Source organism: Erythranthe guttata, chromosome 9, assembly GCF_056151865.1.
Source record: "Erythranthe guttata isolate IM_541 chromosome 9, IM_541, whole genome shotgun sequence".
Classification (NCBI taxonomy): Eukaryota; Viridiplantae; Streptophyta; class Magnoliopsida; order Lamiales; family Phrymaceae; genus Erythranthe; species Erythranthe guttata.
The window spans coordinates 108,863-135,080 of record NC_142541.1 but is presented as its reverse complement, the minus strand read 5'-3'; the positions used below and the strand labels follow the sequence as shown (position 1 = coordinate 135,080).

The 26,218-nt window shown below is 37.4% G+C and overlaps 6 protein-coding genes across 12 annotated transcripts; 4 read left to right on the top strand and 2 right to left on the bottom strand.

Moving 5' to 3' along the window:
• The first annotated feature begins 27 nt into the window (after positions 1-27).
• LOC105975027 (pentatricopeptide repeat-containing protein At2g13600) lies at positions 28-2,087 on the top strand. Its single transcript, XM_013000193.2, has one exon. The coding sequence runs from the start codon at positions 218-220 to the stop codon at positions 1,928-1,930; it is 1,713 nt and encodes a 570-aa protein (XP_012855647.2). The 5' UTR covers positions 28-217; the 3' UTR covers positions 1,931-2,087.
• Positions 2,081-4,259, bottom strand: LOC105975028 (uncharacterized). Of its 2 annotated transcripts, none has more exons than XM_013000194.2 (5): positions 3,998-4,259; positions 3,807-3,924; positions 3,575-3,697; positions 2,616-2,718; positions 2,081-2,535 (listed from the first exon to the last, which is right to left on the bottom strand). In XM_013000194.2, exons 1-5 carry the CDS (start codon positions 4,149-4,151, stop codon positions 2,290-2,292), a joined length of 744 nt encoding a protein of 247 aa, XP_012855648.2. In that variant the 5' UTR covers positions 4,152-4,259; the 3' UTR covers positions 2,081-2,289. The 2 variants fall into 2 exon arrangements, with proteins under 2 accessions (XP_012855648.2, XP_088679424.1); XM_088823298.1 differs by having other exon boundaries at positions 4,001-4,105.
• Positions 4,260-4,430: 171 nt separating this feature from the next.
• Positions 4,431-6,808, top strand: LOC105975029 (uncharacterized). The gene is given in 2 exon segments (XM_013000195.2): positions 4,431-6,644; positions 6,646-6,808. Coding segments are annotated over 2 exon segments (2,244 nt in total). The 3' UTR covers positions 6,676-6,808.
• A 1,479-nt stretch (positions 6,809-8,287) lies between these two features.
• LOC105975086 (E3 ubiquitin-protein ligase RING1) lies at positions 8,288-9,854 on the top strand. The gene has a single exon (XM_013000259.2). It carries the CDS (start codon positions 8,399-8,401, stop codon positions 9,548-9,550), a length of 1,152 nt encoding a protein of 383 aa, XP_012855713.1. The 5' UTR covers positions 8,288-8,398; the 3' UTR covers positions 9,551-9,854.
• A 796-nt stretch (positions 9,855-10,650) lies between these two features.
• Positions 10,651-17,686, bottom strand: PARC6 (plastid division protein). Its single transcript, XM_013000176.2, has 12 exons — positions 17,004-17,686; positions 15,511-15,624; positions 15,234-15,371; positions 14,886-14,990; positions 14,675-14,797; positions 13,925-14,293; positions 13,605-13,700; positions 13,391-13,510; positions 12,963-13,028; positions 12,116-12,886; positions 11,482-11,672; positions 10,651-11,036 (listed from the first exon to the last, which is right to left on the bottom strand). The coding sequence occupies exons 1-12, from the start codon at positions 17,304-17,306 to the stop codon at positions 10,952-10,954; spliced, it is 2,481 nt and encodes an 826-aa protein (XP_012855630.1). The 5' UTR covers positions 17,307-17,686; the 3' UTR covers positions 10,651-10,951.
• Positions 17,687-18,345: 659 nt separating this feature from the next.
• RHL1 (root hair initiation protein root hairless 1 (RHL1)) lies at positions 18,346-25,434 on the top strand. 6 transcript variants are annotated; one of them, XR_016033562.1, is made up of 13 exons: positions 18,432-18,902; positions 19,509-19,619; positions 20,321-20,407; positions 20,507-20,718; positions 21,607-21,702; positions 21,848-22,031; positions 22,487-22,525; positions 22,645-22,693; positions 23,143-23,177; positions 23,952-24,089; positions 24,347-24,490; positions 25,112-25,153; positions 25,256-25,434. XR_016033562.1 is itself a non-coding variant. In XM_013000217.2 (12 exons), the coding sequence occupies exons 1-12, from the start codon at positions 18,579-18,581 to the stop codon at positions 25,289-25,291; spliced, it is 1,353 nt and encodes a 450-aa protein (XP_012855671.2). In that variant the 5' UTR covers positions 18,346-18,578; the 3' UTR covers positions 25,292-25,434. The 6 variants fall into 6 exon arrangements, 4 of the variants coding, with proteins under 4 accessions (XP_012855671.2, XP_088679412.1, XP_088679410.1 ...); XR_016033561.1 differs by having other exon boundaries at positions 23,952-24,283; positions 24,361-24,490; XM_013000217.2 differs by lacking the exon at positions 24,347-24,490 and having other exon boundaries at positions 18,346-18,902.
• The last annotated feature ends 784 nt before the right edge of the window (positions 25,435-26,218 follow it).

The following is a 26,218-nucleotide window of genomic DNA, read 5'->3' as shown; positions in this document are numbered from 1 at the left end:
TCATATAAAAAATGAAGAAATATAATTATAATCTTTATATAAAAAGGCTTACCATGTTAACTAGTTTTACAATATCAGTAGTCAATGGCAGCATGTAATTTTCTCTCTCATATTTTCTTTCCCAGTTACAGATTGTCTTATTACTCCATTGGAGCACCATTTGAATTTAACCAAGCTTTTTCCGACTGTGTGTTCTTGAAATACACAAATACAAGTCATGTTAGTTTCTCAACTGAAGAAATTTCACACAGTAACAACCACCTACGCCACTACCCTGAAGGAATGCGTGGGGACTTCAAACTTGAGAAGGGCGAAAATGGTCCACGCAAAACTCATCAAAACATCGGATTTCGAGTCGGACTCCATCTTCATCCACAACCATTTGATGAATGCTTATGTGAAATGCGGAGACATCTCTGACGGTCACCAGGTGTTCGATGAAATGCCCGAGAAGAACGTAGTGTCATGGACGGTTCTCATTGCTGGTTTCGTGCAAAAGAATTTCCCGACCGAAGCAGTTTCCCTTTTCTCGGATATGCACAGGAGCAGCATTAGCCCTAACGAGTACACATTCGTCAGCACACTCCATGCTTGCTCATTTGCCGAGAGTTTAGACTTAATTTGTGCGCTTCAAGTTTATGGATTGATCATTAAGCTGGGATTCGAGAGCAATGTCTATTTAGTCAACGCGTTCTTGACCGGTTTGATCAGGCACGGTAAGTTGGACGAAGCTATACGCCTCTTCGAAGGGTGTCTTTATAAGGATATTGTTTCGTGGAATGCTATACTCGACGGTTATTTGAAATTTAAATGCGAGGATATACCAAGATTGTGGCAAAGAATGATTCGTGTAGGTGTAAAACCAGACGAATTCACTTTCGCCACGGCTCTCACCGGATGCGCCGAGCTATCGAATCTTGAAATAGGATTGCAAGTTCATTCCTTAATGGTGAAAACAGGTCACGCAATTGAAAGGTGCGTGGGGAATGCTTTAGTGGACATGTACTTGAAGAATCGAAGGCTCGACGAAGGTTTTCGAGCTTTTGATGAGATTTCTACAAAGGATGTGTGTTCCTGGACTCAAATGGCTGCAGGGTGTTTGAATTGTGGTGAGCCAATCGTAGCACTTAAGGTGTTCGATGAAATGTCGAAGGCCGGAATTACGCCAAATAAGTTCACTCTTGCAACAGGGCTTAACGCGTGCGCTAGCTTGGCTAGTTTAGATGAAGGGCAAAAAGTCCAAGTCTTTGCTATAAAACTCGGCGACGAAATCGATGTGTGTGTGGATAACGCATTGCTTGATATGTACGCGAAATGTGGATGCATGGAAGGTGCGTTGAGGGTTTTCAGATCTATGAAAGAACGTACCGTGGTTTCTTGGACGACTATGATAATGGGGTACGCTCAAAACGGGCTTTCCGAAAATGCCCTCGAGATTTTCGAAGAGATGACAAGAGTTGAAGGAGAAAAGCCGAATCATATTACTTTGATATGCGTGCTGTATGCTTGTAGTCAAGGGGGGTTTATCGATAGAGGGCTCGAGTATTTCTCTTGCATGGGGAGTGATTATGGTGTTGTGCCTCAAGAGGACCATTATGCTTGCGTGGTGAATCTTCTTGGTCGGGCGGGCCGGATTAAAGAAGCCGAAGAGTTGATTTTGAAAATGCCGTTTAGAGCAAAGAGTGGGGTTGTTTGGCAAACGTTGCTCGGGGCTTGTAGGGCCCACGGGGATGTAGGGACGGCCAAAAATGCAGCGAGGCGTGCGTTTGAGATTGATGAGAGTGATGCTTCGACTTATGTGCTGTTGTCGAATACGTTTGCTGATTCGGAGAATTGGAGCTGTGTGGGGAAATTGAGAGAGTGGATTGAGAATAGGGATATCAAGAAAATGCCCGGCTCGAGTTGGCTTGAAATAAACGACGATCGTTGATTTATTACATTGAAAATGCAGAGTTTCAATTATTTGTGTTTTTGTTGACATTTGTATGCACCTATGTTTTCAATGATCTGTGTAATATATAATCTTACACAGTGTTCATTCCAGCTTTGCTTATTCTCATTGTGAAAGAAAAAAAAAATCTTACAAAGAATTCTAAAAATAAATTCGAAAAACATAGCAACATTATTCTTCACAGTGCTCGAGTGAATTTATGATTCGAACCGTAAATTTCCGAACAACTCAAAGTGAAGTGTGTCGTAAAGCAATTGATGATAAATTAAAAATAAAATTAAAGCCCGGAAAACAAATAGTAAATACGGTAGCTTATAGCATAGAGTACATCTGCGTTTTCATTGGCCCGTGAACCCTCGTCGTTCGATCATCTCAATAGCCTTGTCCTGTTTCAGCTTATTCACAATTCGAAATGTATCGGGATTATTGAATCTGTCACGAACAAACTTTCTTTCTTCCGCTTGAATCTCTTTGATAGCGCTCGGATATGGATTTGGAGGGGGCCTTTTCCCCTGAAGACGTGCGATTTGCTTCAGCCGAGCATATGCTTTCTTTTTCGATTTTCTTTCAGCTCGATATTCCATCTACGACAAAAGTAACAACCATTTAAGTTTAGGGGAAAAAGAATATTCCATTTAACAGTAAATGAGAAATTTTTGCATACATCTGCAACAGCCATTGCTTCATCGTCAGCAACACCCTGCTCCTTTAACTCGAGAACTCTCCAAGCAAATACACGGGCTGAAGGTGGATTGAAACCGGATATTCTGTTGCAATGTGTACAAGTGGAAATGCGTTTTTCAGTAAATCGATTCGAAAAGGTTTAATTTATTTGATGTAATTGGTAGCTGCAACAGTGAGAAAGAAAGAAATTCAAAAGCTCATAAAAACGGAAAATCTGCCCTTCACAGCAGCAAAATTCATGAATTCAAAATCACGTTCCGTTAGTGAAATTGGCAACGTTTATCCCAAAAGATAATCCATTTCATACATTGAGTTCAATGGTTGCACCCAATTTTCTTCGGGAATAAACAAGCAAGAAAAATTAAAATAACGTGTTAAATTCTCCATCGGTCTCACCTTTCCAAACGTTTTCTAGGATGCACATGCCTATGTAGGGAACCTAAATATCTAATAACAATGGCTTTTCCTGCATATCTGCCAGCTACTCTCGATCATAAATCTAACTCATATCAGCTAAATTCCAATGCCTATCAGTCGCGTAAAACTTGAGCTAATAGTCGAGAAAAGATCAATCTACGTTGAGTTTAAACTTTAAATAAGCTCGTTGCAGCTCCACTAAACTACCTGAATCTCTAAACAACGGCACTCGAAAGCTAAAGCACAAGAGATGTACAAACAGATTTTTAGTTTCCAAATTCAATACCAACAACAAAACGAAGCACTGTAGTCTGCAATTCAAGTTTCGATAAGATTGGCAAACCGTAGAGGAATATAATACACCCACAACCAATCAAGTGGAATTACTACTCTAATCAACTACTTTACGAAACAAACATCATATTACAGTCTTAATTTCCTTTCTCTTTTGTCTATAATCAAATAATAAAAAAAAAAAAAAAATCAATCCTGCAAGGTAGAAAAGAGAGTGAATCAAATTACTTGATAGCATCTTCAAACTTGGAATCCGGATGCTTCTGGAAAAACTTATTGACATAAGTGTCCTCCGGGAAACTTATCGGTTTCACCTTACTTTCTGCGCGAGGGAATGTTGCAGGTGGAGCCCTAATTCAAAAAAATTGATTGAAGAAACAAATAAAAAATTCATCATAATTCTGCAACATTTTTTTGTACCAATCCAGCAATAAGAATCTGACTGATAAAAGTGACGTACTTTTCCATGGCTTTAAGCCATAAAGGCTCGGATTTAGCAAAACCCTTGACGAGTTTCCGAGTTTTTGAGAGCAAATCTCCTTTCATAAACGACATCGATTCCAATCTATCGATTAAAGCTGCACCAAAAAAAGGTAAATCAGACAGAGAGTAACGATTGGAAAATGAAGAACATATGAAATGAACCCATACGACGTCGTAGCAGCCTTGAATCAGCAAGTAATTCAGCTAGCTGTTGTGGGGAAGAAGAAGAAGAAAAGGTAAATTCTGATGGGCAGAATGAAATTACGTAATTGGAATGGGCCACAATCAATGAAACTGGCCCGGCCCATATAAGAATTATCATTGGCCCAATAAATCAATACAGAATGATTTTAAAATTAAAATCAAAATTAAAATGGTGTTGGATGAAACTTGAAAGTGTTCGTCTCTGTTGTTGTTTACTCGCTCCGCCCCACTCTCTTTTCTTCTCTTCATCTGCAAATTTTGTTTTCCCTCCATTTATTGTGCTTCCGCCGCCGCCGCCGCTATCAACCAATCACTTACTGTCTCCATGAAATGGATGACAAGCTGCCGGTCAGTAATTTTGCGGACCTAAAAAACATAAAGGTTGGATTTTTATTTTATGGGTGCCTGCTTCTTTCCAAGAAATTCTTCATTCTCTCCAAAATTTTGGGCAACCCCTAAGTTTGATTTTCTTACAAGGTTCGTAACTGTAAATAACAGTAGCAGCAGATTTTCGTGCAATATGATGTACAGTCGTGTTTCTACACTTCCTTTATCGGATGATTCTGATTGTTCCACTTCGAATTCCGAAAGTAATTCGGAGAGTGAAATTACTGTTTTAAGAGAAAATAACCGTGACCGTAAAAGCATTAAGCTGTTTTCTACTGTTGTTAGAGTGTTCAAGTCTTTTAATTGGAACGCAGCGAAAAAATTATGTTCCGCCAAGTCTGTGGAGAAATACGGTATTGATCGATGGGTAGCGGCTTTTAACGTTGTTGTTCGTGTATACGCGTGTGCGGAAATGCAAATGGAAGTTCACCACTTGCTTAGGGAGATTGTTTGCTGTTATCAGAAAGCTGGGCTCGATTTGTTTGATATACCGTATGCTTTATTAGATTCCCCGAGTGATGCAGAAGGGTCAACTTTCTTGGTCAATGAACTCGTCAAGGTTTTTGCTTCGAATGGGATGTTAGAGAATGCATTGGATGTGTTTACGCAAGCCAGGAGAATTGGGTTTCAACCTGGTATTCGGTCGTGCAATTTCTTGCTTAAATGTTTGGCGCAAGCCAATGAAAGGGAGATTGTTATGATTTTATTCGAAGAAATGAAGAAATACGGACCGTTTCCTAGTGTGTATACCTACACAATTATGATGAATTTTTACTGCAATTATGGTCGTGGTAAAGAAGGTATTTATGAAGCAACTAACATTTTGGAGGAAATGGAGACAATTGGGATCAGTCCATCGGTTGTAACTTACGGTGCGTACATTCATGGACTATGCAGAGTCGGACTTATTGATGAAGCTTGGGGATTTATCGAAGAATTGAAACGCGATAATCAGCCACTAAATTGTTACTGCTATAACACGGTTATTCACGCGTATGTAAATAAAGGTGAACAAGATATGGCTATGCAGGTGTTTTACGAGATGAAGAAAGGTTTGGTTGCAGCAGATGCATATAGTTATAGTATTTTGATCGAGGGTTTTTGTCGATGTGGGAATATTGACAAAGCTCTTAGTTTGCTTGAAGAGATGGAAAATAATAATATCAAACCTTCTCGTGTCACGTATAGCTCGATTTCAAAAGGCTATGCAAAACATGGGTCGATGCGGAACTCGTTCGATTGGTTCCAAAAGATTGAAAATTCTGGTTACAAGTACGACCAGCATGCGTACAACATTTTAATTAGTGGATTTTGTGATCAGGGCGACATGGGTTCTGCGAATAAGGTTTTCGAGGCGATGGTCAGAAATAAGTTGGATCCTAATAAAAGCAGTTACAAGCCTTTAATAGTGGGGTTCTCTAAAATCGGTGCGTTTGAGAAAGCCTTGAAGTTTTTCAATAGCATGGAAGATGCGGGTTTTCTTCCCGATTGCTTTACATGCAACCACGTGGTGAATGGAATTTGCAACGAAGGGCGAGTGGGTGAAGCTGTGAAAATGATTAACGCAATGTGGGGCGTAGGCATTTCTCCGAATGTGTTTACGTATAGTGCGGTTATTCACAGGCTGTGCAAAGATCGGAAATCGGACGAGGCACTAGTGCTTATTCCACTAATGCTTAAGTGTAACGCACTCCCTAATGTTGTGACTTATAGTATCCTCATCGATGGATTTGTTAAGCAGGCGAATCCGAGTAAGGCTCTTGTGATTTACGGGAAAATGTTGAAAATCGGGATTTGTCCCGATTTAGTCGCGTACGCGATACTCGTTAATGCGTTATCCACTTTTGGAAGGGTGGATGAGGCGTACAGTGTGTTCGAAGAAGTGATTTCTAAGGGCTTGAAACCTGATGAAATCTTTTACACGATCTCTTACACTTCGATGATAGCTGAATTATGTCGGAGTAAAAATATGAAGAAAGCTTCCGGTCTCTTTAAGGAAATGGAGAGAGAAGTTTCGCCTTCGGTTGTTACTTACACGTGCTTGATTGATGGATTTTTCAAGATCAACCAAATGGATAAGGCCGAATCGCTCGTAAAAGAAATGGATAAGAACAATGTGTGCCGTGATAAAATCGCCTACGATGTTCTCATTCATGGGTTTCGAAAACATGGATGTGAAGATAAAGCTCAGCAACTAATCGATGAAATGGAGTATAGGGGGATTACTTCTTGATCAAGGTACCTGGAAAACGTGAGGGCTTTTTCACCTTGTATGCTGTTCAGAAAGGGAGCACTGTCGGATGTGCGCTTGTCTTAACATCGTACCACATCGAGTTCTACTGATGCGCGTACGTTTTATTCCGAAAAATACGGAAAATAGCAAATTACATGGTATATCTTAACTCATATTTACCTACCCCGTTACTGAAATCCATCCAATTAGTGCAATATTTTTCACGATTTAAGTCTTGTAGATTAGATTGAGAGCATATTCTCTTCTGTCTGAATTTTTTTAATTGTGATTGGAAGTTTTCCACCATTCAATATGATAAATACGTGACGATTTTCTTGATAAATACGGTATTGTAGCTATGTTCCTTTTTCACTTACGAACCATTTGTTGCTTCAGGGTATTCAAGAAGAGTAAAAGTTATGGTGGAATTCAACGAGAAGCTTTTCTCCACCAAGTTAAACTTCTTAACGAAACGATGAAGTTCGTGTCAAGTCAGTTCAGATTATGCAGAGGATCAAGTAAGTACTCAGCTTGAAGTATTTAAGGTTGTCCGAAGCATGATATTTTTCATCTGTAAAGATTTAATCTGTTTTACATTTTTTGCTGCGAATTACAGTTCAATTGTCTGCGTAATCTGTTTCATATGCTGCATGCAATATTTTCTTTAGATTCGAAATGTTTTGAAAACTGCTGCTGAATGCCATTTTTCTCGAATATGTAGCATGTTAGACGGAGCAGTAGTTGTTCGTTTGTCTGTTCGAATTTGTGTTCCTTTACTTGATAGTCACCGTAATACAACTTGTCAACTTCATTATCATCGATAAGCCATTGATTGAGCTAAAACTTAACAAGTGCTCGAGAATACTTACAGTTCTCTCTCTCACACACTCACACACATATTACATAATTTGCATCTTGATGAAAAACAAATGCAATGAACAGGTAAGCTGGATGCATGATGATCTGGCAATTGGAGGTTCTCTGGTGGCAAAAAAGATGGCTCAGATGAACTCTTGCTCACTTTTGTCAACTATATGGGATTTTCTTGCTCTTGGTCAACTGCAGTTTTTAGGACAAAGTCAAAGTGGTGTTGTAATTATTTCTGTAAATTGTAATGGAATTTTTTTAATTAACTAGATTCTCCATTTTCTTTTTAATCTTTTGAAAAACTTTTGGATCATAATCAAAATTATTTATAGAATTTTCGATTGGGTTTTAATTTCCAAAAATGTATTTGTAATATTAATATGATTACATATTTATGTAATTTATTTTAAATATTATATATGTAAAACAATCATGTATAAATTATGTAAGTGGCATTATAATGATGAAATTTTATATGGCTAGAATATTCAATAATCTTGGAACTTTGGAAAATCATAATAATATGAATATGAAATTTTTGAAATTGGAATCAAATTTTCACTCACAAAAAAAGTCAAAAATTGTGTTTATAGTAAAAATTCTATTTTGAAAATGTTACTTAATATATTAATTAGGATTTTCTTATTGCAAAGATTTAATTATATTAGAAGATCTAGTTAGATTGTGTCTTTAATACGAAATAATATAGCGACTTTATCAAAGGAATTCAAAAACACGTTTTTCATATTGTTTTGTTTCCCCAAACAGCAACGCTGCATTCGTCGTCTTTATCAAAATCTTTCCCAGTCTCTCTCTCTCTCTCCTCTCTCTCTCTCTACACAGATTGTTTGATACCCGATAATCTCTCTCTAAAATCCATGTCTTCGGCGGGTATTCCGGGCGGCGGAGGAGGAGGCGTCGCCGCCGTTCCTCATCAATATTTCTGCTACCAATGCGATCGCCACGTCTCCATCGTCCCTCCAACCTCACCCACCGCCGAAATCGTTTGCCCCAACTGTCAAGGCGGCTTTCTAGAAGAATCGGATTCTCCTCCCCCCTCAATCGCTGATAATCCCATCCATAACCCCTTTTTCTCCGACAGTTTCCCTTCCGCCGCTCCCTTCGGTGGTTTTCCTATCATCCTCTCCTCCGCCGGCGCCGGCGCGGCCCATGCCGGCTCGGCATTCACCATGTCCTCCGGTGGCGGAGGCGGAGGCGGTGGATTTGATGATCTGTCGGCGCTTTTAGGATCCCGATCTCCCAATGAATTCAACCCTTTCTCGTTCCTTAATAACTACATCAATAACCTGCAATCGAGGGGGGCAAACATTCAGCTTGTTTTCGAATCGCCTGGAGGCGGTGGATTGGGCGGCATGGGGGCTGATTTTCGTATTCCTTCGAATTTAGGGGATTATTTTATTGGTCCTGGTTTGGAGCAATTGATTCAGCAACTCGCCGAGAATGATCCAAATCGATACGGCACACCACCTGCTTCGAAGTCAGTGGTCGAGGGTTTGCCCGATATAAAAATCACAGCGGAAATGTTGGCTTCGGATTCTTCTCAATGCGCAGTGTGTAAAGACAGCTTTGAGTTAAATGAGGAGGCGAAGCAGATTCCCTGCAAGCATATCTACCATAAAGATTGCATCTTGCCTTGGCTTGAGTTGCATAATTCTTGCCCTGTTTGTAGGTACGAGTTGCCTACCGATGATGCTGATTATGAAAATCGAAGAACGGGGCAGAATAACAATAACAGTGGTGGAAATCAAGACGGTAGAAATAATAATATTAATAATAGCAATCCGCAGACGCCACGTGCAATGGAAAGGATGTTTAGGATATCACTTCCATCTATTTTTGGGGGGTTTGGTTCACCAGCTGAGACGAGCAATAGCGGTGGAGGAGCTGGAAATGTTCGTGGAGGTAACAACAACAACAACAACAACAACAACAACGGTGGTGGTGGTAGTGGACCGTCTAATTCTGGCTCGGGTAGAGGAAACCAGGCTAGAGAGGAGGATCTCGACTGAAGTATGTTGTTGTTTGTACTACGGTTACTTTCTTTACTTTTCGTGATTGAGGTGATTTACTGCTTTTAACTGTGGTTTAATGTGAAGTTGCAATACATTGCTTGAATGTACAAGGGAAATGAGGAGAAATTTTGGTGGGTTTTTTTTTTCTTTTTTCTTTTTGATATGGACAACATGGTTGCTTATTCATAGTTTGAAAAAAACGTACGATATTGTTTTTCGTAGCCTGTGATATAGATTTCCTATGTTTAGCGTATTGGGTAATGAATAAATAAAATGCATATACATTTGAGTATTGACCCAAGTTTGTCTCACATTGTGTGGTTGAGTGTCAATAGTTGCTCGTAAATTGTTTCATTCGGTTAGCTGTTGTTGAGAATTGTGGTTGATAAATAGATTCTTCTTTGTATTAACTACTGATAGTTCTCTGAGCTCTCTGAATGATAGACTAGCTTGAGTTCGAATGCTTTACTTTTCTCTCTTGTGGACCTGTCGGCTATTTCGTAGCTACATTCACTTTAACTTGGCCTGGATGTTTATATCTTATGATAATACCAGCTGCTTTGATTTAGTTATGCAATGTGCGTGCCATTTTTTGTTGTACTCGTTCACTCGTTTCTTGAATACAGTTGAGTAACAGCATAATCTGATTTGATGTACTTCAAAATGATTCCAGATTGCAAATTTGAGGATAGAAATGAGTTTTTGAGTTCAATATGCGTGGGTTGAGTATAAATTGTGGCAAATTTGTCTTGGGTTTTTAATAATCTGAGAATGTGTAGCACTTTGATTAACGGGTGATGGTCGATTTAGGTGCTATAATTTATTTCTTTTATCCTGTTTCCTTACTTGGGATTTGCAGAAGTTTAGTCCAGACGAGATGTTGACAAAACTTGTTAATAATATTTACAAAAATTCGCAGCATTATATATATATATATAATTTTTTTAATAGAAAAACATTCAGAGGTATAATCAAAAGGTATCGAGGTAATTAATTATCCCGAAAGAAACTGAAAACATGCAAATATGTAAATTCAACCCCCAGAAATACAGTCTCAACAAAACAAACAATGACCAAATAATAACTAGTAAAAGAGATGGTGAAATAACTTGAATTTCAACTTTGTCAATAAACTCGTTGAATAACAGGACTGCCATTACTGCTGCTAGTAGATGCCGATGGCGGATCAGAAACAATAAATGGAATATCTAACTAGTTCTGCTAAATACACAACTGGCTGGCTGAAATAACGAAAATGGAAAAGAGAGAAGTATCTCCACTTTCTTCATTGAAATTCTGAGTCAGCTTCAAAATACCATATACAGGTAAAAATAAATATATGGACGAGCGTCTGTTGAGCGGAATTAAATACGGCCGCAATTAGGCTTTCCTCAAATGTCACGGGGGAGTCAGAATATCACCTTCACAGAACTTCCACGACCCATCGCCTTGCCTCTTGAGAAGATACCGTATTTTATATGGGCTGCAACCAACGAGTAACATATTTACAAAATGAATCCCACAAACTGATCAAATGTGAATCATTCCCGTATTCAGGTGTAAAATAATACTACAAAATAGTCAAATGCATTAAAGAAAGAGGAAACATCACTCAAATTCTTCATTTTTTGCAGGAAAACTTCTCCTTTCTTATTCCAGATTCAACTCCTAAAATGATGTGCTATAAGAATGCCAAATTTATGTAGAAATTTGCCAGATTACTCTCGCCCGAATTTTATTATGCTTCAGTATTTTCGAACAAGTTATCACCTAATTAGATGCTTTAATAATTGGCCTCAATTAGAGACACCTTAAACCACATTCATTGACACGAATAACATCCCTAGTTGCAGGCATAACAAAATTACCCAAAATAACGAACAGAACATATCTTCATGTACTTGTTATGGCAAAGGATTTCTGAATACCTGTAGTAAGTTGGATTTTTAGGCTGGGATTCATCCACCAGTTCGGCTGCCTCTTCCAAGCGAACTTCTATTTCTGCCATTTCCCTTCCCATCCCATCCTCCAAAACATCTGCGTGTACGATTGTCAATCGCAACAAGACGAATCTCCAAAAGCACGACCTTCCTTTTGCTGCATCAGCCAACGCTTGCCACTACAACATATGCATTGACCAGTTAAGTTAATAAGAAGCGTTAGCTGGTGACATAGTATTCCAGTTATCAGGATTTGATTAAAATCATACATTCATCGTAAATGCTAATTTTCCCAACACCTAAAAATTTTATGGATGCCAAAGGATCGCACCTTAGCTAATAGAAAACTTAGATTTGAAGTGCATTTCTTTTAACCCGGACATCAAACAGAAGGTATTAGATTAGTTCTTATGCATTGACACGAGCAATGTAGCACGGATTTGTGATCGAAATATCACGAGTTAACATGAAATACAAATAAGGTGTCACTTTACCAAAAATGACGCTATAACATTGGAAGTCTGTAAAACTAGACATGTTAAAACACTGGAATGAAACATACGGTATATCCTTAGGACAATTAGCCAAAAACAAACTCACTGGATAATGAGATGGATCTCACCTGAACAAGCATTGATCCTTCAAGGATATCAACAAGCCCACCAGTATCATGGTTAGGCCCAAGCGCTTCTGCTTTAATTGCTTGCCATTGCTTGACAAGTGTCTCAGCTTCTTCAACAGGCATTGGTTCCCTATAAGTTGATGTTATTGAAGAAGAAAGGCCAGAAGAGAGTGAAGCAGTTTGGATATCTGCAGATTCTAGATGGTTCCCAGACTGCATTTTAAGACGTGAGAGAACTTTCTTGATTTTTCTCGTAATACCATTTTGCTTAATAATTGCACGTCTATATCTTAAATCAATAGGAGAATCAGCAACAGTAGAGGAGCTTGTAGAAAATCTTTGCTCATCCACTCTCCATCTAGATCCATTTGCAGGTCTCCATAATTGCACGTTCAATAGCTTAAATAGAGCAAACAAGATGCAGCCTAATGCTGTAGTATATATCATCTTTCCAACTACGTGACTGGAGCTCAACCAAATTTTCCATACTTCACGCTGCTTTGAACCCAAAGTTCTTTTCAATTGAATAGATGGTGAGCCAGCAATGCCTTTTCCCTCCATTAGTGGACTTTGCAGATTAGGAGGAGAAAGCTGCTTGACAGCTGGACCAAGATGGCGTGAATAATCTGTGAATGAAACCGAGTCTTCATCTCTTTGATCCAGTGGAGGAGCAACAGCAAGCGATCTGAGCCTCATGTTGGATAAAGTTGGAGGAGCTCTTTTATCTTTTCTGTTTCCAAAAGATCTTTTTTCCCCATTAAAGAAGTCCGCCTATAATTGCTATTCGAATTTAGTATTTGATAGAGGAAAACAAGAAAATTTAGATAGTATAGTTAAAAGCTTTTACCAAAGATGGGGAACAATCTCGTGTATCCGGAAACAAGCCAAGAACAGCTTCTTTCAACCATGTTTCCTGTAAAATCAAAACACAGTACCTGAGAAGCATCAAACTTACGACACTACAACCCCTGTAGAACTTTAAAAGTTAATAATGTTATAAAAAGTATATGAAGTTGTCGAATAGCCCAAATTTCTATTGTTCCGTTTTTTTGTTTTCTATTGAAGCAATTGGAGAGTTTAACTATCTTGGTTAAAAGTAAAGGATAACAAGAGAGATTCAAAGCAGCATCTGTTTGGAATGAATTTATCTTGAATTACTCTGTGACATAAAATATGACTAATGATTACAAGGTGACGAAGGACACTTAATTCTTTGTAAAACACGATAGAGGAAGAGTATATATAAAAAGAACTTGTAATGACAGGGACATCTACCAGTGGTTTGTTCCCACTTGAAACTTCTCTGGTTTCTTTCAGTTGCAGTGACTTTTGTGAACTAGGACTCGAATTCAATTCAAGCTGCCTCAGTCTTTCAACAGCCGTTGCTTCATCACCCTGGACAATGGGCACTAAAATTTTGTCAATGCTGGTTTAGGTTAAAAAACAAAAATAGCGCAACAAAGAAGAGAGAAGGAAAGAGAAAGTGCACCTGCCCCAAAAGGAAAGAGCAAAAGGCCTCCTCAAATTTCAAATCAATGCCTTCTGAAGCTATTAAACACTCGCAAATTGATTTTGCCTTGTTAATCTACACAAGAATGGTGGAGAACTAAGGATTAGTAAATGAAATGAACTCTTTCTTTATGCATGAATGTACTCTACAGAATGGAATGGCACCAATTTTCAGGTTAAGCATTTCGTAAAAGTGTAAAACGACAGAGAGGAGACATTACATAAAATATGATACAAATGTTTAAATTTTAAGCCACAAGTTAAACATGGTTTCAATGTATTTTAAAAAAAAAATATTACCAGGTCAGTTTGTTTGCTCGAAACTCCAAGGGCAATATGAGCTAATAAAACCACGTAAAAGCTATTGAAATCGAGGACAGTTCTTTGATTCTGTGACTCAAGCGATTTTCTATTCTTCCTTGTAAGAGCTAAACTGTCCCAAGAAATAAGTTCCACAATTTCTGTAGCCATAAGTTTCTTAAGTGCTTGATTCAGAAAGCAAGGCCAGTCTTCAACATGGCATGAAGTTTCAACATCCAGCCCCTGCCTCAGCAATTCACGCAGAGCTGCGATAGCGCCAAGTCTTCGTCCAGCATTTTCAGGTGTGTGAGGCATCCCCAAGAGATCCAATGTGCAGGCTGGAGCAAGCTCTTCTAAAGATTCTTCTATCTAAAAGCAAAATTTAAACATCACTATTTTGTCTTCCATCGACAAGGGCAAAAATGGAAAGGACGAAATTCCAGATCGACGATTAAAGGAACAAGGAGAAATCATGCACGTAATTCCATCTTTTATTTCTCTTGGAAAAGGGTAAAGCCTTTAACTCATATGCTTTCAGGCTATTCAAATAACAAGAGCTGGAATCCCATGAATTCATTGATGATACAACAATTTCAACTCAACCAAATCTATACCATCTGATTTATACTTCTATAACGATAATTATTCCCGTTTGCCATAGGTAGGTGCCTGGGTAATTTATTGGACCAGAGAGAGGAACCTGATAAAAGCATATTCAAGGTAGAAGCATGCAACTATAATGAAGGTTACCTGAGACAATAGCATCATCTTCTCAAGAGAAATCTTGCTCCTCAATAGACATTGAGCACGGGCAAGGGCTTCGAATCCTTGAGAAATATTGTTCTTCTCAAAGCCAGCTTTTGCAATTGCACACTTCAAGAAAGCACCTATAATAAGAAGGAAGAATAACAAAACTGCCAGGAAAAAGTGGCTTAAGATTCTGACCTCCTTTTGTTCTTACCTCTGAAAGAGCCATTGACAGAAGCAAATCATGAACAAATGGCATTGATTCTGGATGTTGCAGGGCTCTTCGCCCAATTTCTAGCACAAGCTTTTCTTCTCCAACCTAGAACGGTCAGTTGAAGGCTGATCAAATCAAGAATTCATAGAAGATTCGCTTCACCTTATATTTTCCATTAAAATTGACAGAAAACATTATGCACATCTATATGGCAGTAAAAGACGACAACGGAGGTGACACAAAGTAGGACAGACCAAAAACCTATATAAGTTCATGCAGGCCTCACTAAAATCTGTGAATGCGTATCACAAAGGAGCTTCATATATCTAATTGGATGAATGAGCTTACCTCCTGTAGAAGGCATAGAGCACCAGGCAACCAAGCCCAAGGAATTTTCAGAGAAGATTTAGGGGGCAGCTTATCTTTGACATTTCCAGCATATTCTGGTTCAAATAGAAGTTTGTCTCTAACATCCATTAGAAGATCCTGAGGGAAGCAGGAAAATTTATATATGCATAGTATGGCATACTGATAAAGGAGCATTTAGAAAGAAAGAAAAACAGATAAATTTCCACCATGCATATCATTAGGAAACTAAGAGAAGAACCATGTGATTGTGACAAACCTGGCGAGATATAACAGCATCTTTAGTATATCCCTCTTCAATCTCTGCATTTTTTAAATGCATCACTGATTTAACAATTTCATCTTTTTCCGCTTTATCATGAACACCAACAACCTGAAATTATACATGACCAAAAGTTATTAACTGATGTGTGAAAGTTTAGTTCCTAAGTAGTGTTATGTTAGGTAGAAACCCAGTGAGTTCTAATGCATGCAAGTTTCGAACTCAAAACGTGTTGCAGACCCTCATGCTGCTGGAAAAGGTTCTCACGTCATGACATGACAAAGTTTCGGAAAGGAGAAATCCACTCAAAGTGGTATTGCTAAGTGGAAGTATAAGTCATCTTAAGGTATCCAAAGCTACATGAGAAATATCGAAAGAAGGATCCCTAATATCGGTATTAATATTGCTAGACCAGAAAACGATGAGAAACCAGAGTGCGGACCTTGACAGAAGCATGAAGCACATAATAAATTTCTAATAGTTTGAAGCCAAGAGTTGATATTGTCCACAGATATGCATACAACCAGATAGTCCCCACAGCCATACCTACTACCAAGCAACGCAATAACTCAAGTAGATTTATTAACACGGGGATAATAGCAAAAGACCAACCATTGTATGATTAGAAAGACTTAATATGAACTGTAAAAAAAACTATGTAACAAGGAGGATGCATCAACTTTCATTGAAGTTTAATGCACAATTAAGTGCAGAGTTTCATCAGTCCAAGCTGCAGCATATTCCTTATTATTGTATAATTTCGAGCTACTCTTGGTCATAGATTAACGATCTATACAGGTTGCATCATCAGCTGATATTGACGACTCTACTGATTGCCATTTTCAGTAGAAAACTGTCATGTGGATAACTATGAGAAAAGTTGCTATCATAAAAAAAAACAGTAAAATATGTGACCGTTCTAGGTAAACATTTTAGCAGCTTTCTCAATTCATCTACTACATGAAGATCCCATGAACAAGAGGAAAAAGATACCACGCTAGTGCAAACAGATATACAGGCATATGAGGAACACCTTGGCACACAGAGATAAAATTTTGAAAAAAATTAACAAAAACGGATTATCTCGTGAAAACTAGTGCGAATTACAACTGCAACCCGCCATACTCAGCCATTTGGTTCCAGTTTCCAATTGTGGTAAGTTCACTGAGCAATAAATGTAGGATTCTCTCTACAGGGACTATCCGATTTAAGAGTTACTATATGCAGAGTATAACATTTTAAACAGCACATAATAGAAAAAGACGATAACGACATGACGTACACCTTTTAACCCCATTTTTCGTACCATTTACCATTTTCAGATATATACACAAATACCGTGTCACGCATTTTTCACACATTACAATAACTGAAACCCCACCAATTTAAGACAAACAACCCCGTAAGCGAAAGCCGTTTATATCACATAACACAAATTATTGATAAAAACGAGAAAGTTAATCGGAAACACAAATATTCATGATGTTAACCTGGTAGCAAGTGACGGGGATTTCGATAAAAGGAACTGGGTTCTGCACACTGATATTCTTACTAAAGCTTTCCTGAACACCACGAAGTTCCGTAGCAGCACACAGCCTCCACGTATAATCAATCGCAGAAACCCTAGCACCACACCCACCGACATAACCATGATTCCGGCATTTCTTCTTCTTTCCGTTGATTCTTCGACTGGTTAAACCATCGACGGCATCGTAGCAGTAAAACTTGGCGATGCTGTCATTACACAGGTAGAGACTATTTACACTAGCCACTAACGTATGAATATTCGCCATGTAGCTCTAGATTAGCTGCTCCATTTCATCGACATTTCAGTACGAGGTTTTGGGGCACATAAACGAGGAAAACGTGGCATTTTAATTCTTCCAAATTCGTGAAAAAAGGGGGTTTCGAGCTAGGGCTTATTTAACTGGAAACTGTTGCGCATTGGGTGTTGGATGAGAGAATTCGGAGCATAATTTTGGGATTAATTTGCAGAACCGTTACTTGTTGTATTTGCTTTTTCAATCTGATGAATTAGGAAAAGTCGAAAAGAAGCAAGAGATGAACACTGTTTTTGTTGCAGGAAATTATATTTGTGACCACTGAATTTAGGAGTTTTTTCATTTCACTCCCAAACGTTTATTTTTGTTTCATTTGGATACCCATACATTCTAGTTAAACTTTTGAGGTGTATATTGTTCACTTTGAAACAACGGCGACAAAAAATGGAATCAGGTGAAACATGAGGCCAAAAGTGTAATTCTCCAAAATAAATCTTACTATCAACTATCAATTTGCAATTGATCATTAAATTGTGTAAATAATTAGGAACGTAACAAATATTTTTCGAAATTTTGCTATTCAAACATGTTTCTAACTTTTATAGAAAATTGTAAAATGACCCATAAAGTGTCCGGAAGGTGTTCTCGAACATCCGACACAAAATATGGCCGAAACGCGAAAACATTAAGAAATCGAAGTTTTCGTACTACGTAAAAATCATAACATATCAAATATGTCACTATAAAATAAGGTATAATATTGGTTGAAATGTAAAAATAATTAATTGCTGATATATTACAAATAGAAATAGAAATCAAAACTGAAAAAAATACAGTTTTCACCATTCAAGTTTGTACCAATTTCACATATGTTCACAAAAAATACATTTGGTCCCTCATGTATCAATAATCTAATATTTTTGGTCATTTTCGTTAATTTATCGTTAGTTTGTCAGTTAAAGAAGCCATAGGTACATGCTTAATTCCGTTGTTACTAATGGAAAATTGACGAGAATGACTAAAAGTGTTGAATTTTTCGAACGTATGGACTAAATATGTTTTTTATGAATATAGAGATCAAATGTAAATTTTGTGCACTTGAGGGATGAAAACTGCATTTTTTCGAATCGAAATTTCATCTTCAATCATCCAAACACGGCTTCATTTAGATTCGAACCCTTACACTATTAGCACAGCCATTTTCCACTGAATTCGCCTCTAAATCATAGGTTCCCGCCTTCCAAAACAAATTCCACCGGCGCTCACTACAAGTGCAGCGAGATAATGGCTCGAGGCGGTAAGAAGGAAGTGACCTCCGCAGCCGCCGCCGCGGACCCGGAGGCGGAGGAGAGATCAAGGCTTAAAAGAGTGGCATTCTCCCGAAACATTTTGTCGCAGAACCCAGTTAAGGTGGGCCATACAACCGCTCTCGCTCCGTCCAAAACGGTGATCAAACACCACGGGAAGGATATTTTGCGGAAGTCACAGCGGAAGAACAAATATCTGTTCTCCTTTCCGGGTTTACTCGGTCCGATTTCTGGTGGCAAAATCGGCGAGCTCAAAGACCTAGGCACCAAAAACCCCATTCTGTACCTCGACTTTCCGCAGGTTTTTAGCTGTTGTCTCGCTATTATTGATGCTTTTTTTGTTTTTTATTAAATTGATTATGTGTTAGTTTTTGCTCCTTTTTTAAGTTGGTAATAAATACTGTCAAAGACATCATAACGGTTAGCTTATGTTTATTCGGCTATGCTTGCTCGCCGTCTTCAACATCGAGTACCCTATTTATAGATAGTTGATATATAATATTTTCCGTCTCTTACCGTGCAAGGGGACGTACTCTGTCGAACAATTCGGCTGCACATTTCTATTTATTACATGCATCCAAGAAGAAGTTAGGTCTCCAACTTATATGAATTTTTAAAGGTGTTTGTGCTCTCATTTTGTTTACGAGTCCATTCTGTGTACATTTTCCTTGTATAGATCTTGCATGGACAATTTTTATGGTTTATTTTTGAGTTTTCTTCTTGGAAATTTATCACCCAGGGAGTACAAGGAAAGCTGAATGGAAGTACATGAATTGATTGGTTGTCCGTAATGCTTTGAGTTTTGTTGTATTGGTTGTTTGAAGGCTAGTAAATACAGAGATCTTACGATTTTTTGTTCTGTTTCTTGGTTGATTAACTATGTTCTTCATTTTCTTGAATTCTGCAGGGTCAAATGAAGTTGTTTGGGACAATTGTTTATCCAAAGAATAGGTACTTGACGCTGCAGTTCTCTAAAGGGGGAAAGAATGTAACCTGTGATGACTACTTCGAGAATATGGTTGGTGTTCTTTTAGTATTTGTCCTTTTAGTTTTCTTCTTGCTTGTTTGCTTAACTTAATATCTTTTACTTCAGCAACTTGATGTTTCTACTATCAGATTGTGGCAAATTCTGTAATGATATGCATAAATTTGCACATATACCTGTCTAGTGGCATCTACCGTGTCCTTAGAAAGCTATACCAGTATAAGTGACAATATTCTCTTATTAACAATGCCAGACTTTTTGTTGAATAAATTTTAGTAACTGAAGACGAACTGTCATGTCAGACATAGAATATCCTGGTTATAGTTTGATAGGACGAGTAAAATTATGTATGTAACGGAGGCATATATTCGGATAAAATTGTGATCTCATCAGTCCCAAAAACTGTTCAGAGTATGCAGCATATGTGCTGAGAGCTTTCCGATATTTGTGTTATATTGATGCTTTTAATGTAAATGATTCGTCTACATTCTGATGCAGCGAATCTCAATTTATGGTTTTACTATGAATGAACTATTGAGTTAGTAAGCCATGGTTTGTTCAGGGAAGACTGACATGTTTTTAAGCAGAAGAAAGACTGATATGATAGAGTCAGATCAGTTGCTAAGAAATAAATAGTTAGATGATTAATTTTCATGTTTGTTTTTCTTCCCACTTCATGCATTTCTTTTTTTCTCATTAAGGCTTAAAATAAAGAAAATCTTGTTTTGCTCCAGATCGTATTTTCAGATGCTTGGTGGATTGGAACAAAAGAGGAGAACCCAGAAGAATTACGGCTTGAGTTTCCCAAGGAGCTGAATACGGTCAGCCAATAAATTAGTTTGCTTGCCAGTTGAAGGCGAAAATAGTTCCAAATAGCTTTGAGGTGAAACTAAGTATAAATTAAGATATTCTGTTCGCAGGAAAAATTTACAGGCTATGATTTCAAGGGTGGTGTTGGGGCTACAAGTGATGGTAAACAAGGTTCTGAAAAGTCTGCATTGAAATCCGTGGAAAGGGTGTTGCCAAAAGTTTATCTAGAGGAGGATATATCTGACAGTCCTCGTGATTACGAAAAGCTGACAGAAGTGACTCCAACTAGGCAATCAACTAGGACTGCTGGGAAAACTTTCAAGTATATCCTTTGCTTTTCTTTATGTGATTTATTCTACTCAGAGAACTTTAAGATGCCAGCTATTTTCCCTAGTGATGCAATTAGCTGCATATTTGTAGTGTTCATACTAAATTTAAATGTACATTTTGGTCAGACGCCATAGGAACTATAAGAGACGAGTTATCTAATCGAATTTACATATTTCCCTCCATGAGAAAATGTATGTTGGTTCTGCTTAGAAAACGGGTGTGTTCACTACATTTTTCAGATTTCATCTGACATGACAAAATGTCATTTATCACCTTATGTATTTATTTCGCAATAGGTAAGTTGAGAAAGAAAGTTTCTCTTATCGAACAAATGAAGGTCGTTTCTATGAAATAGCATACATGGTGTCACAATTAAATAGGGTGGCTTGTATGGTTGATTTTGTGGATTTGTTTCAAGTATCTTCCAAGGATGCCCACATTCATGTGTACCTTGCTGTTTTCTTGATGTCTTTTGTATTAACGGATTAGTAGTTATATGAATAAGAACATGAATATTTGGCATTTTATAAAGGAATGTAAAAGAATCTACGTATAGGGAGCGCAGCGGTGCACTTATCAAAATGGTATGAAAGCCTAAATAATGAGGCCTTTAAAGCAAGTATTTCTGCCACGGCTGCATAGAACTTCTTTGATAGAAGGAACTTTGAGCAGTACCTTCTGTTAAAATCTGGTAGTTATGTTTGTGAAGTATGTGACGTTGAAGTAGTTTTGTATTTTGTCATCAAATTATAATGATGTTATTCTTTTAGCAAATAGCTCCTAATATGTGTCACTGCATTGAGGTCCCTTCAAACTCCTTTTGTTCAATTGTTCTTCGGTTTCGAGTTATGCCAGTGATAAATGGAGTGTTTATTCTCAGTTTTGCAGAACCATCATCTGGTGACGATATTATTGGAACTGAGGATGAAACACCTGAAGAAGAGGACACGAAAATTGACACTGAAACAAGAAAAAAGTATGCGCCTACTGATATCCTTGTTATTGTTTTTCACTTCTTTTTAAGTTAGAAAGCTATAACTTTTCCACATTGACTTATCTGTTGTTCCCATCACACACACACAAGATTGTTGATAATCTTCTAAAAGCTGATTTCCTTACAGACATGCACATACAGAAAGTTCTCCCCATATAGTATTTGACGTCGACAATGAGGATAATGCTAGAGGGTCCCCATCTTTAGGACAATATAAGCGGACTGGGAACACTAAGGATCCCTCCGGTAATGGTCGAACATCTCTTGTCCAAACAACATTATCTTCATTGTTCAAGAAGGTGGAGGAGAAGGTAACGTCTCACATTTTTGTCCCATTAAGTATCATATTTATTATTATCGTTCAGAAGCTTTTCAGACATGTTCAGCGAATATGTCATTCTCGTTTCTCCATTTGATATCATCTTGTCTATATTAGCTGCCTTATGCGGTATTGCGAATTAACTGAGAAATAAATATGTACGAATCGAGATTGATGCATGATATATCATTTGATAAAAATGCCTTATTTACCTCAAATTTGGAAATGCGGCTATTATTCTTGTTTATCTAAACTTGAGAATAAGTGGGGCTATCTTGCTGCTTGGCCTATCCACGACGCTCTTTTTTTTTTTTTTTTTTGTAGATTATCTCTCTGAAGATTTTTTTTCTTTCAAATTTACTTAATGTAATTGATGCTGATGGATAGAATATTCCTTCATGTTGCTATATAATATTTCATGTTTGACGCAACACTGTTAATTTTCAGAAGGCAACGGATGTGAAACTGACTGTCACTACTTCTGAAGTAAGATCTTCTTTCTTTACTTTTCTATCTCCTTCTTCTTCATCTAGTTTGCTGAAATTTTGACTCGTTGATTATTGTTTATAACCTCAGTATCTCATTGCAATGATTATTGTATTTAGGCCTCCAATCTTATGAAAGGGAGGAGGAAAACAAAGGGAGAAGAATCTGGTCAGTCCACTGCCTCTCTCCCCTTAGCATTTGTGTGATCTTTATGATGCCATGTTACTGCATTTTGATGTGAATTCTGCTTGAAATCCTATTTTATTAGAATATTTTAGAAAATTCATCACCTCTCAATTGTTCCTTGAGTTTCCACTTTCCGTCTAAAGTTTTCCTTGATCTCTTTTAGACATTTAATCGCATCAAGCATCGGGTTGGGATAACTTTTTTTTTGTTATGTGAGATCCAAATCACGCTTAGAAATCTCCACTTCTCGTTTAATCAGAACAAGGCTTTTCTTAGTTATAGCTCATCAAACACAGTAAAAAGGCTGATTTAAGTTGTATATTATTCGGTATCTGGAATAGCCAGGTCTGATCTATTGATTGTCTTGTGTTATCTTCTGATTCCTCATTGTAAATTTTCCTAATTAAATTTTCGCTGTTTGGAACATATAGGGACAGTAACTAAAAGGCAGAAGAAGGACTCTGAGGTATTTTTCTTCCATTACACATAACTTTTCCCCTTCTTTGTTAAGCATAATAACTTTATTTGGCTTTCTCCTTTTGCTGATTTACTATCTTTGTAATCAACAAGTATTTAATAAATCAAGCTTAAGTTCTTTCAATGAGAGCTAATTTTCCTTGTTATTTGCTTCCATGTTTCGTAACTGCTGAACTCAAAAAGTGAAAATTGATTATCTTCATTCTTATTGACCATTTTAAATTTTAAAAAAAAATTCATGAATGCGGGGAAGTATATCTGGAATTTCTGTCAAGCCATCTTGAGGACACTTGACATTTTATGATGACTAGGGGGATTTTCACGATGTTGAGGAAATTTAAAGTGAATGAACCAAATGTTGCAACTAAATATAACCAGAATGATTGTTTGTATGAATAGATATATCTTGTGGCATCTAGATCTTATAAATGCTTATTACTCATGCATAAAGTCAATGGAGAACATGTCATTCGTAGGAAAAAAATTCATACCGTTGCTATGAACAGAGTGTTTCTGAAACAGAGATGTACGTTTTGTTCTGACAACATAAAAACGGCCAAACCATCACTTGCCTTTTGACTTTATTTGCTCAATTGTCTTGGTGATATGTGAATAAATTGATTAGTTTGGTAAGTTAATTCATGTCGGTATCATTTTTTCTAGAATGATCAGAGGATCTGGTGACTATTTGTCATGCATCCCCAACTTCCTGATTACATAAGTAAGTATGGTAATTAACTTGTCCACTAATGTCTCTTTCCAGAAGGAGTTAGTTGAATCTATTAACCAAAGGAACTCAAAACGCAAAACCTCAGGTCCATCAACCTCAACGAGAGGAGAAGTTGACCTGGTTGACCTGGTCCCTGCTTCCCAGTCAATTGCCTCGAATGATTCCACTCAGGTAAAACCTCAAGTTCATTTTTAAATTCATTAACCTGCTGCATGCAGTTTCTGCAGAATGATATGGGTGGTGGAATTTCTAATCTTGGGTTGCTGTTACTCGTTACGCCTTTTAAATGGACGCACCTAAGATTGTAATGGGAAATCTTTGTATGAGCTTCTGCCCTGCTATGAAACTGATATGATCTTTGTCCCGTATTGCTTATTATTACTCAAACTTTCACTTGGTACTACGCTTTTCCTAACCCAGTAATCTAGAAATTTGTTGCTAGTTGAATGCGAAGGAGATGGTCCAGGAACATAGAAATTCATTGCTAAATAGGATAATGTAGAGGGAGGGTGAATTACAGGCATATTGGTGGAATGTCTTGAGTTAATCAGTTTGCTCTTCGGCCCTCAAAGGTGACATGTCATAGTATGATGCAATATTTGTGCCAATAATTGTGTTGGGATAATTTGTAGATCCTGGGATAATTACCAGTTCCCATCTAACGTTTTTCAGACAGTCATGAGTAACGAAAATTTCCTTATCCAAATTAGTTTTTTCACGATGTTTCTTGTTCACTGGTTACTTATATCAAGTTATAGCAACCAACCTGTTGTATGATTTAGTGTATCCGAGTGTAGTTATATTACTTTGGATGATGACTTTATAGCGCTACATGTCATACGAAATAACCTATTTTGTTCAGTAGCTTGCCCCAATGGTCAGATTATTTCACGGGATCTTCTTTTATTAGAATTGATTACTTTGATCAAAAGTGACAATATACTTCATTGCCTACAAATCTGATGCCGGAAGCAATTTTTAAACATTTATAGTTTGGGCTTTATTCTCGTTCATTATATACTGGTACCTAAAGTTTGTTTTTTAATCCATTATATGTTTGGTCAATCATATGGTGTGCACGTGTGATGATTCTGTATGTTTAGAGAAAATGCCACAACCTTTTGTCTGATGTGCTTCCGTTCAGACTACAGTTTTGGTATGTTTATTTACGTATTGATGTACCTACCATGTAGGTTGAAGACGACGACATAGAAGAGTTTTCTAACACATCACAGGTATGAAAATTTTTATGGTATCGAAAATACGTTTAACATAATTAATTTTATTTTTTAATTGTGCTCTGCTGAATAGTCAACTATATATATATGTATGTTTAGGACCAGGATGAAAGTGATGAAGATTGGACTGGTTGAGAATGTATGATGAAGATCTTTCATTCTGGAAACTAGCGTCATGCATGAGTCCTTGTTGTCAACCCCTAATTTGTTGGGATAAATATAAGATTAATGTATTATATTTTTTATATATGAAGTAGTATAAGTTTGGTGTTTGATTACAAGGGCTTTCTATGAAGGCAAATTAGATTAAAGTCCTCCATAATAGAATTATATTAGAAACCTATTTTTAGAGTTAAAAATCAGGTTGTACTCATAATTATGCAAACATGGAGGGGTTTTTTTTTTTTGTGATTGGGCATTACTTTGGGGGGGGGGGGGGGGCGGCTTCTAATTTGCCCTTATTATTATTATTAATTTTTTTTCATTTTTCTTAGTAGAGTTCTTAAAAGATCTATTATCTGAGCACCAATGAATTATGAATGTAGATTCAGAGCACTGACTGAATGTTGATTCATTACAAAACCTTCTAGCTTGATTAATATTTGAAATGAGCATAACATGAACACCGACCGTTAGTTTCAATCTATGAGAATGGAGTCCGGAGCATGTTATGGTATTGAAGAATTCAGTTGAATAAATTTATGCGTTAACTTTGGAAGTTGTCTCATGTTTGTAAATACTATCAGAACTCAAATACACATTCTCTTCTTCAAGGATGACCGACGACAAATAATATTTAACAAAATCCACACTTTCATTAGTCGGTCCAAAAATTGATCTACTTTGAAAGTAATCTGGAGTGAAAATATTATTTAGAAATTTGGATAAATAAACTGGAACAACTCCGAAAAGGGGTTGTATGAATCATAAATTAGCGTGTTATGTGGAATTTCAATTGACGCTTCACCATCGTTATACTCTCCAATCTGACCATTACCAATTTTTAGTATCCAATTGTGAATTCTTTCATTTCCTCCACAGTAGATGAAGAAGCACATGATT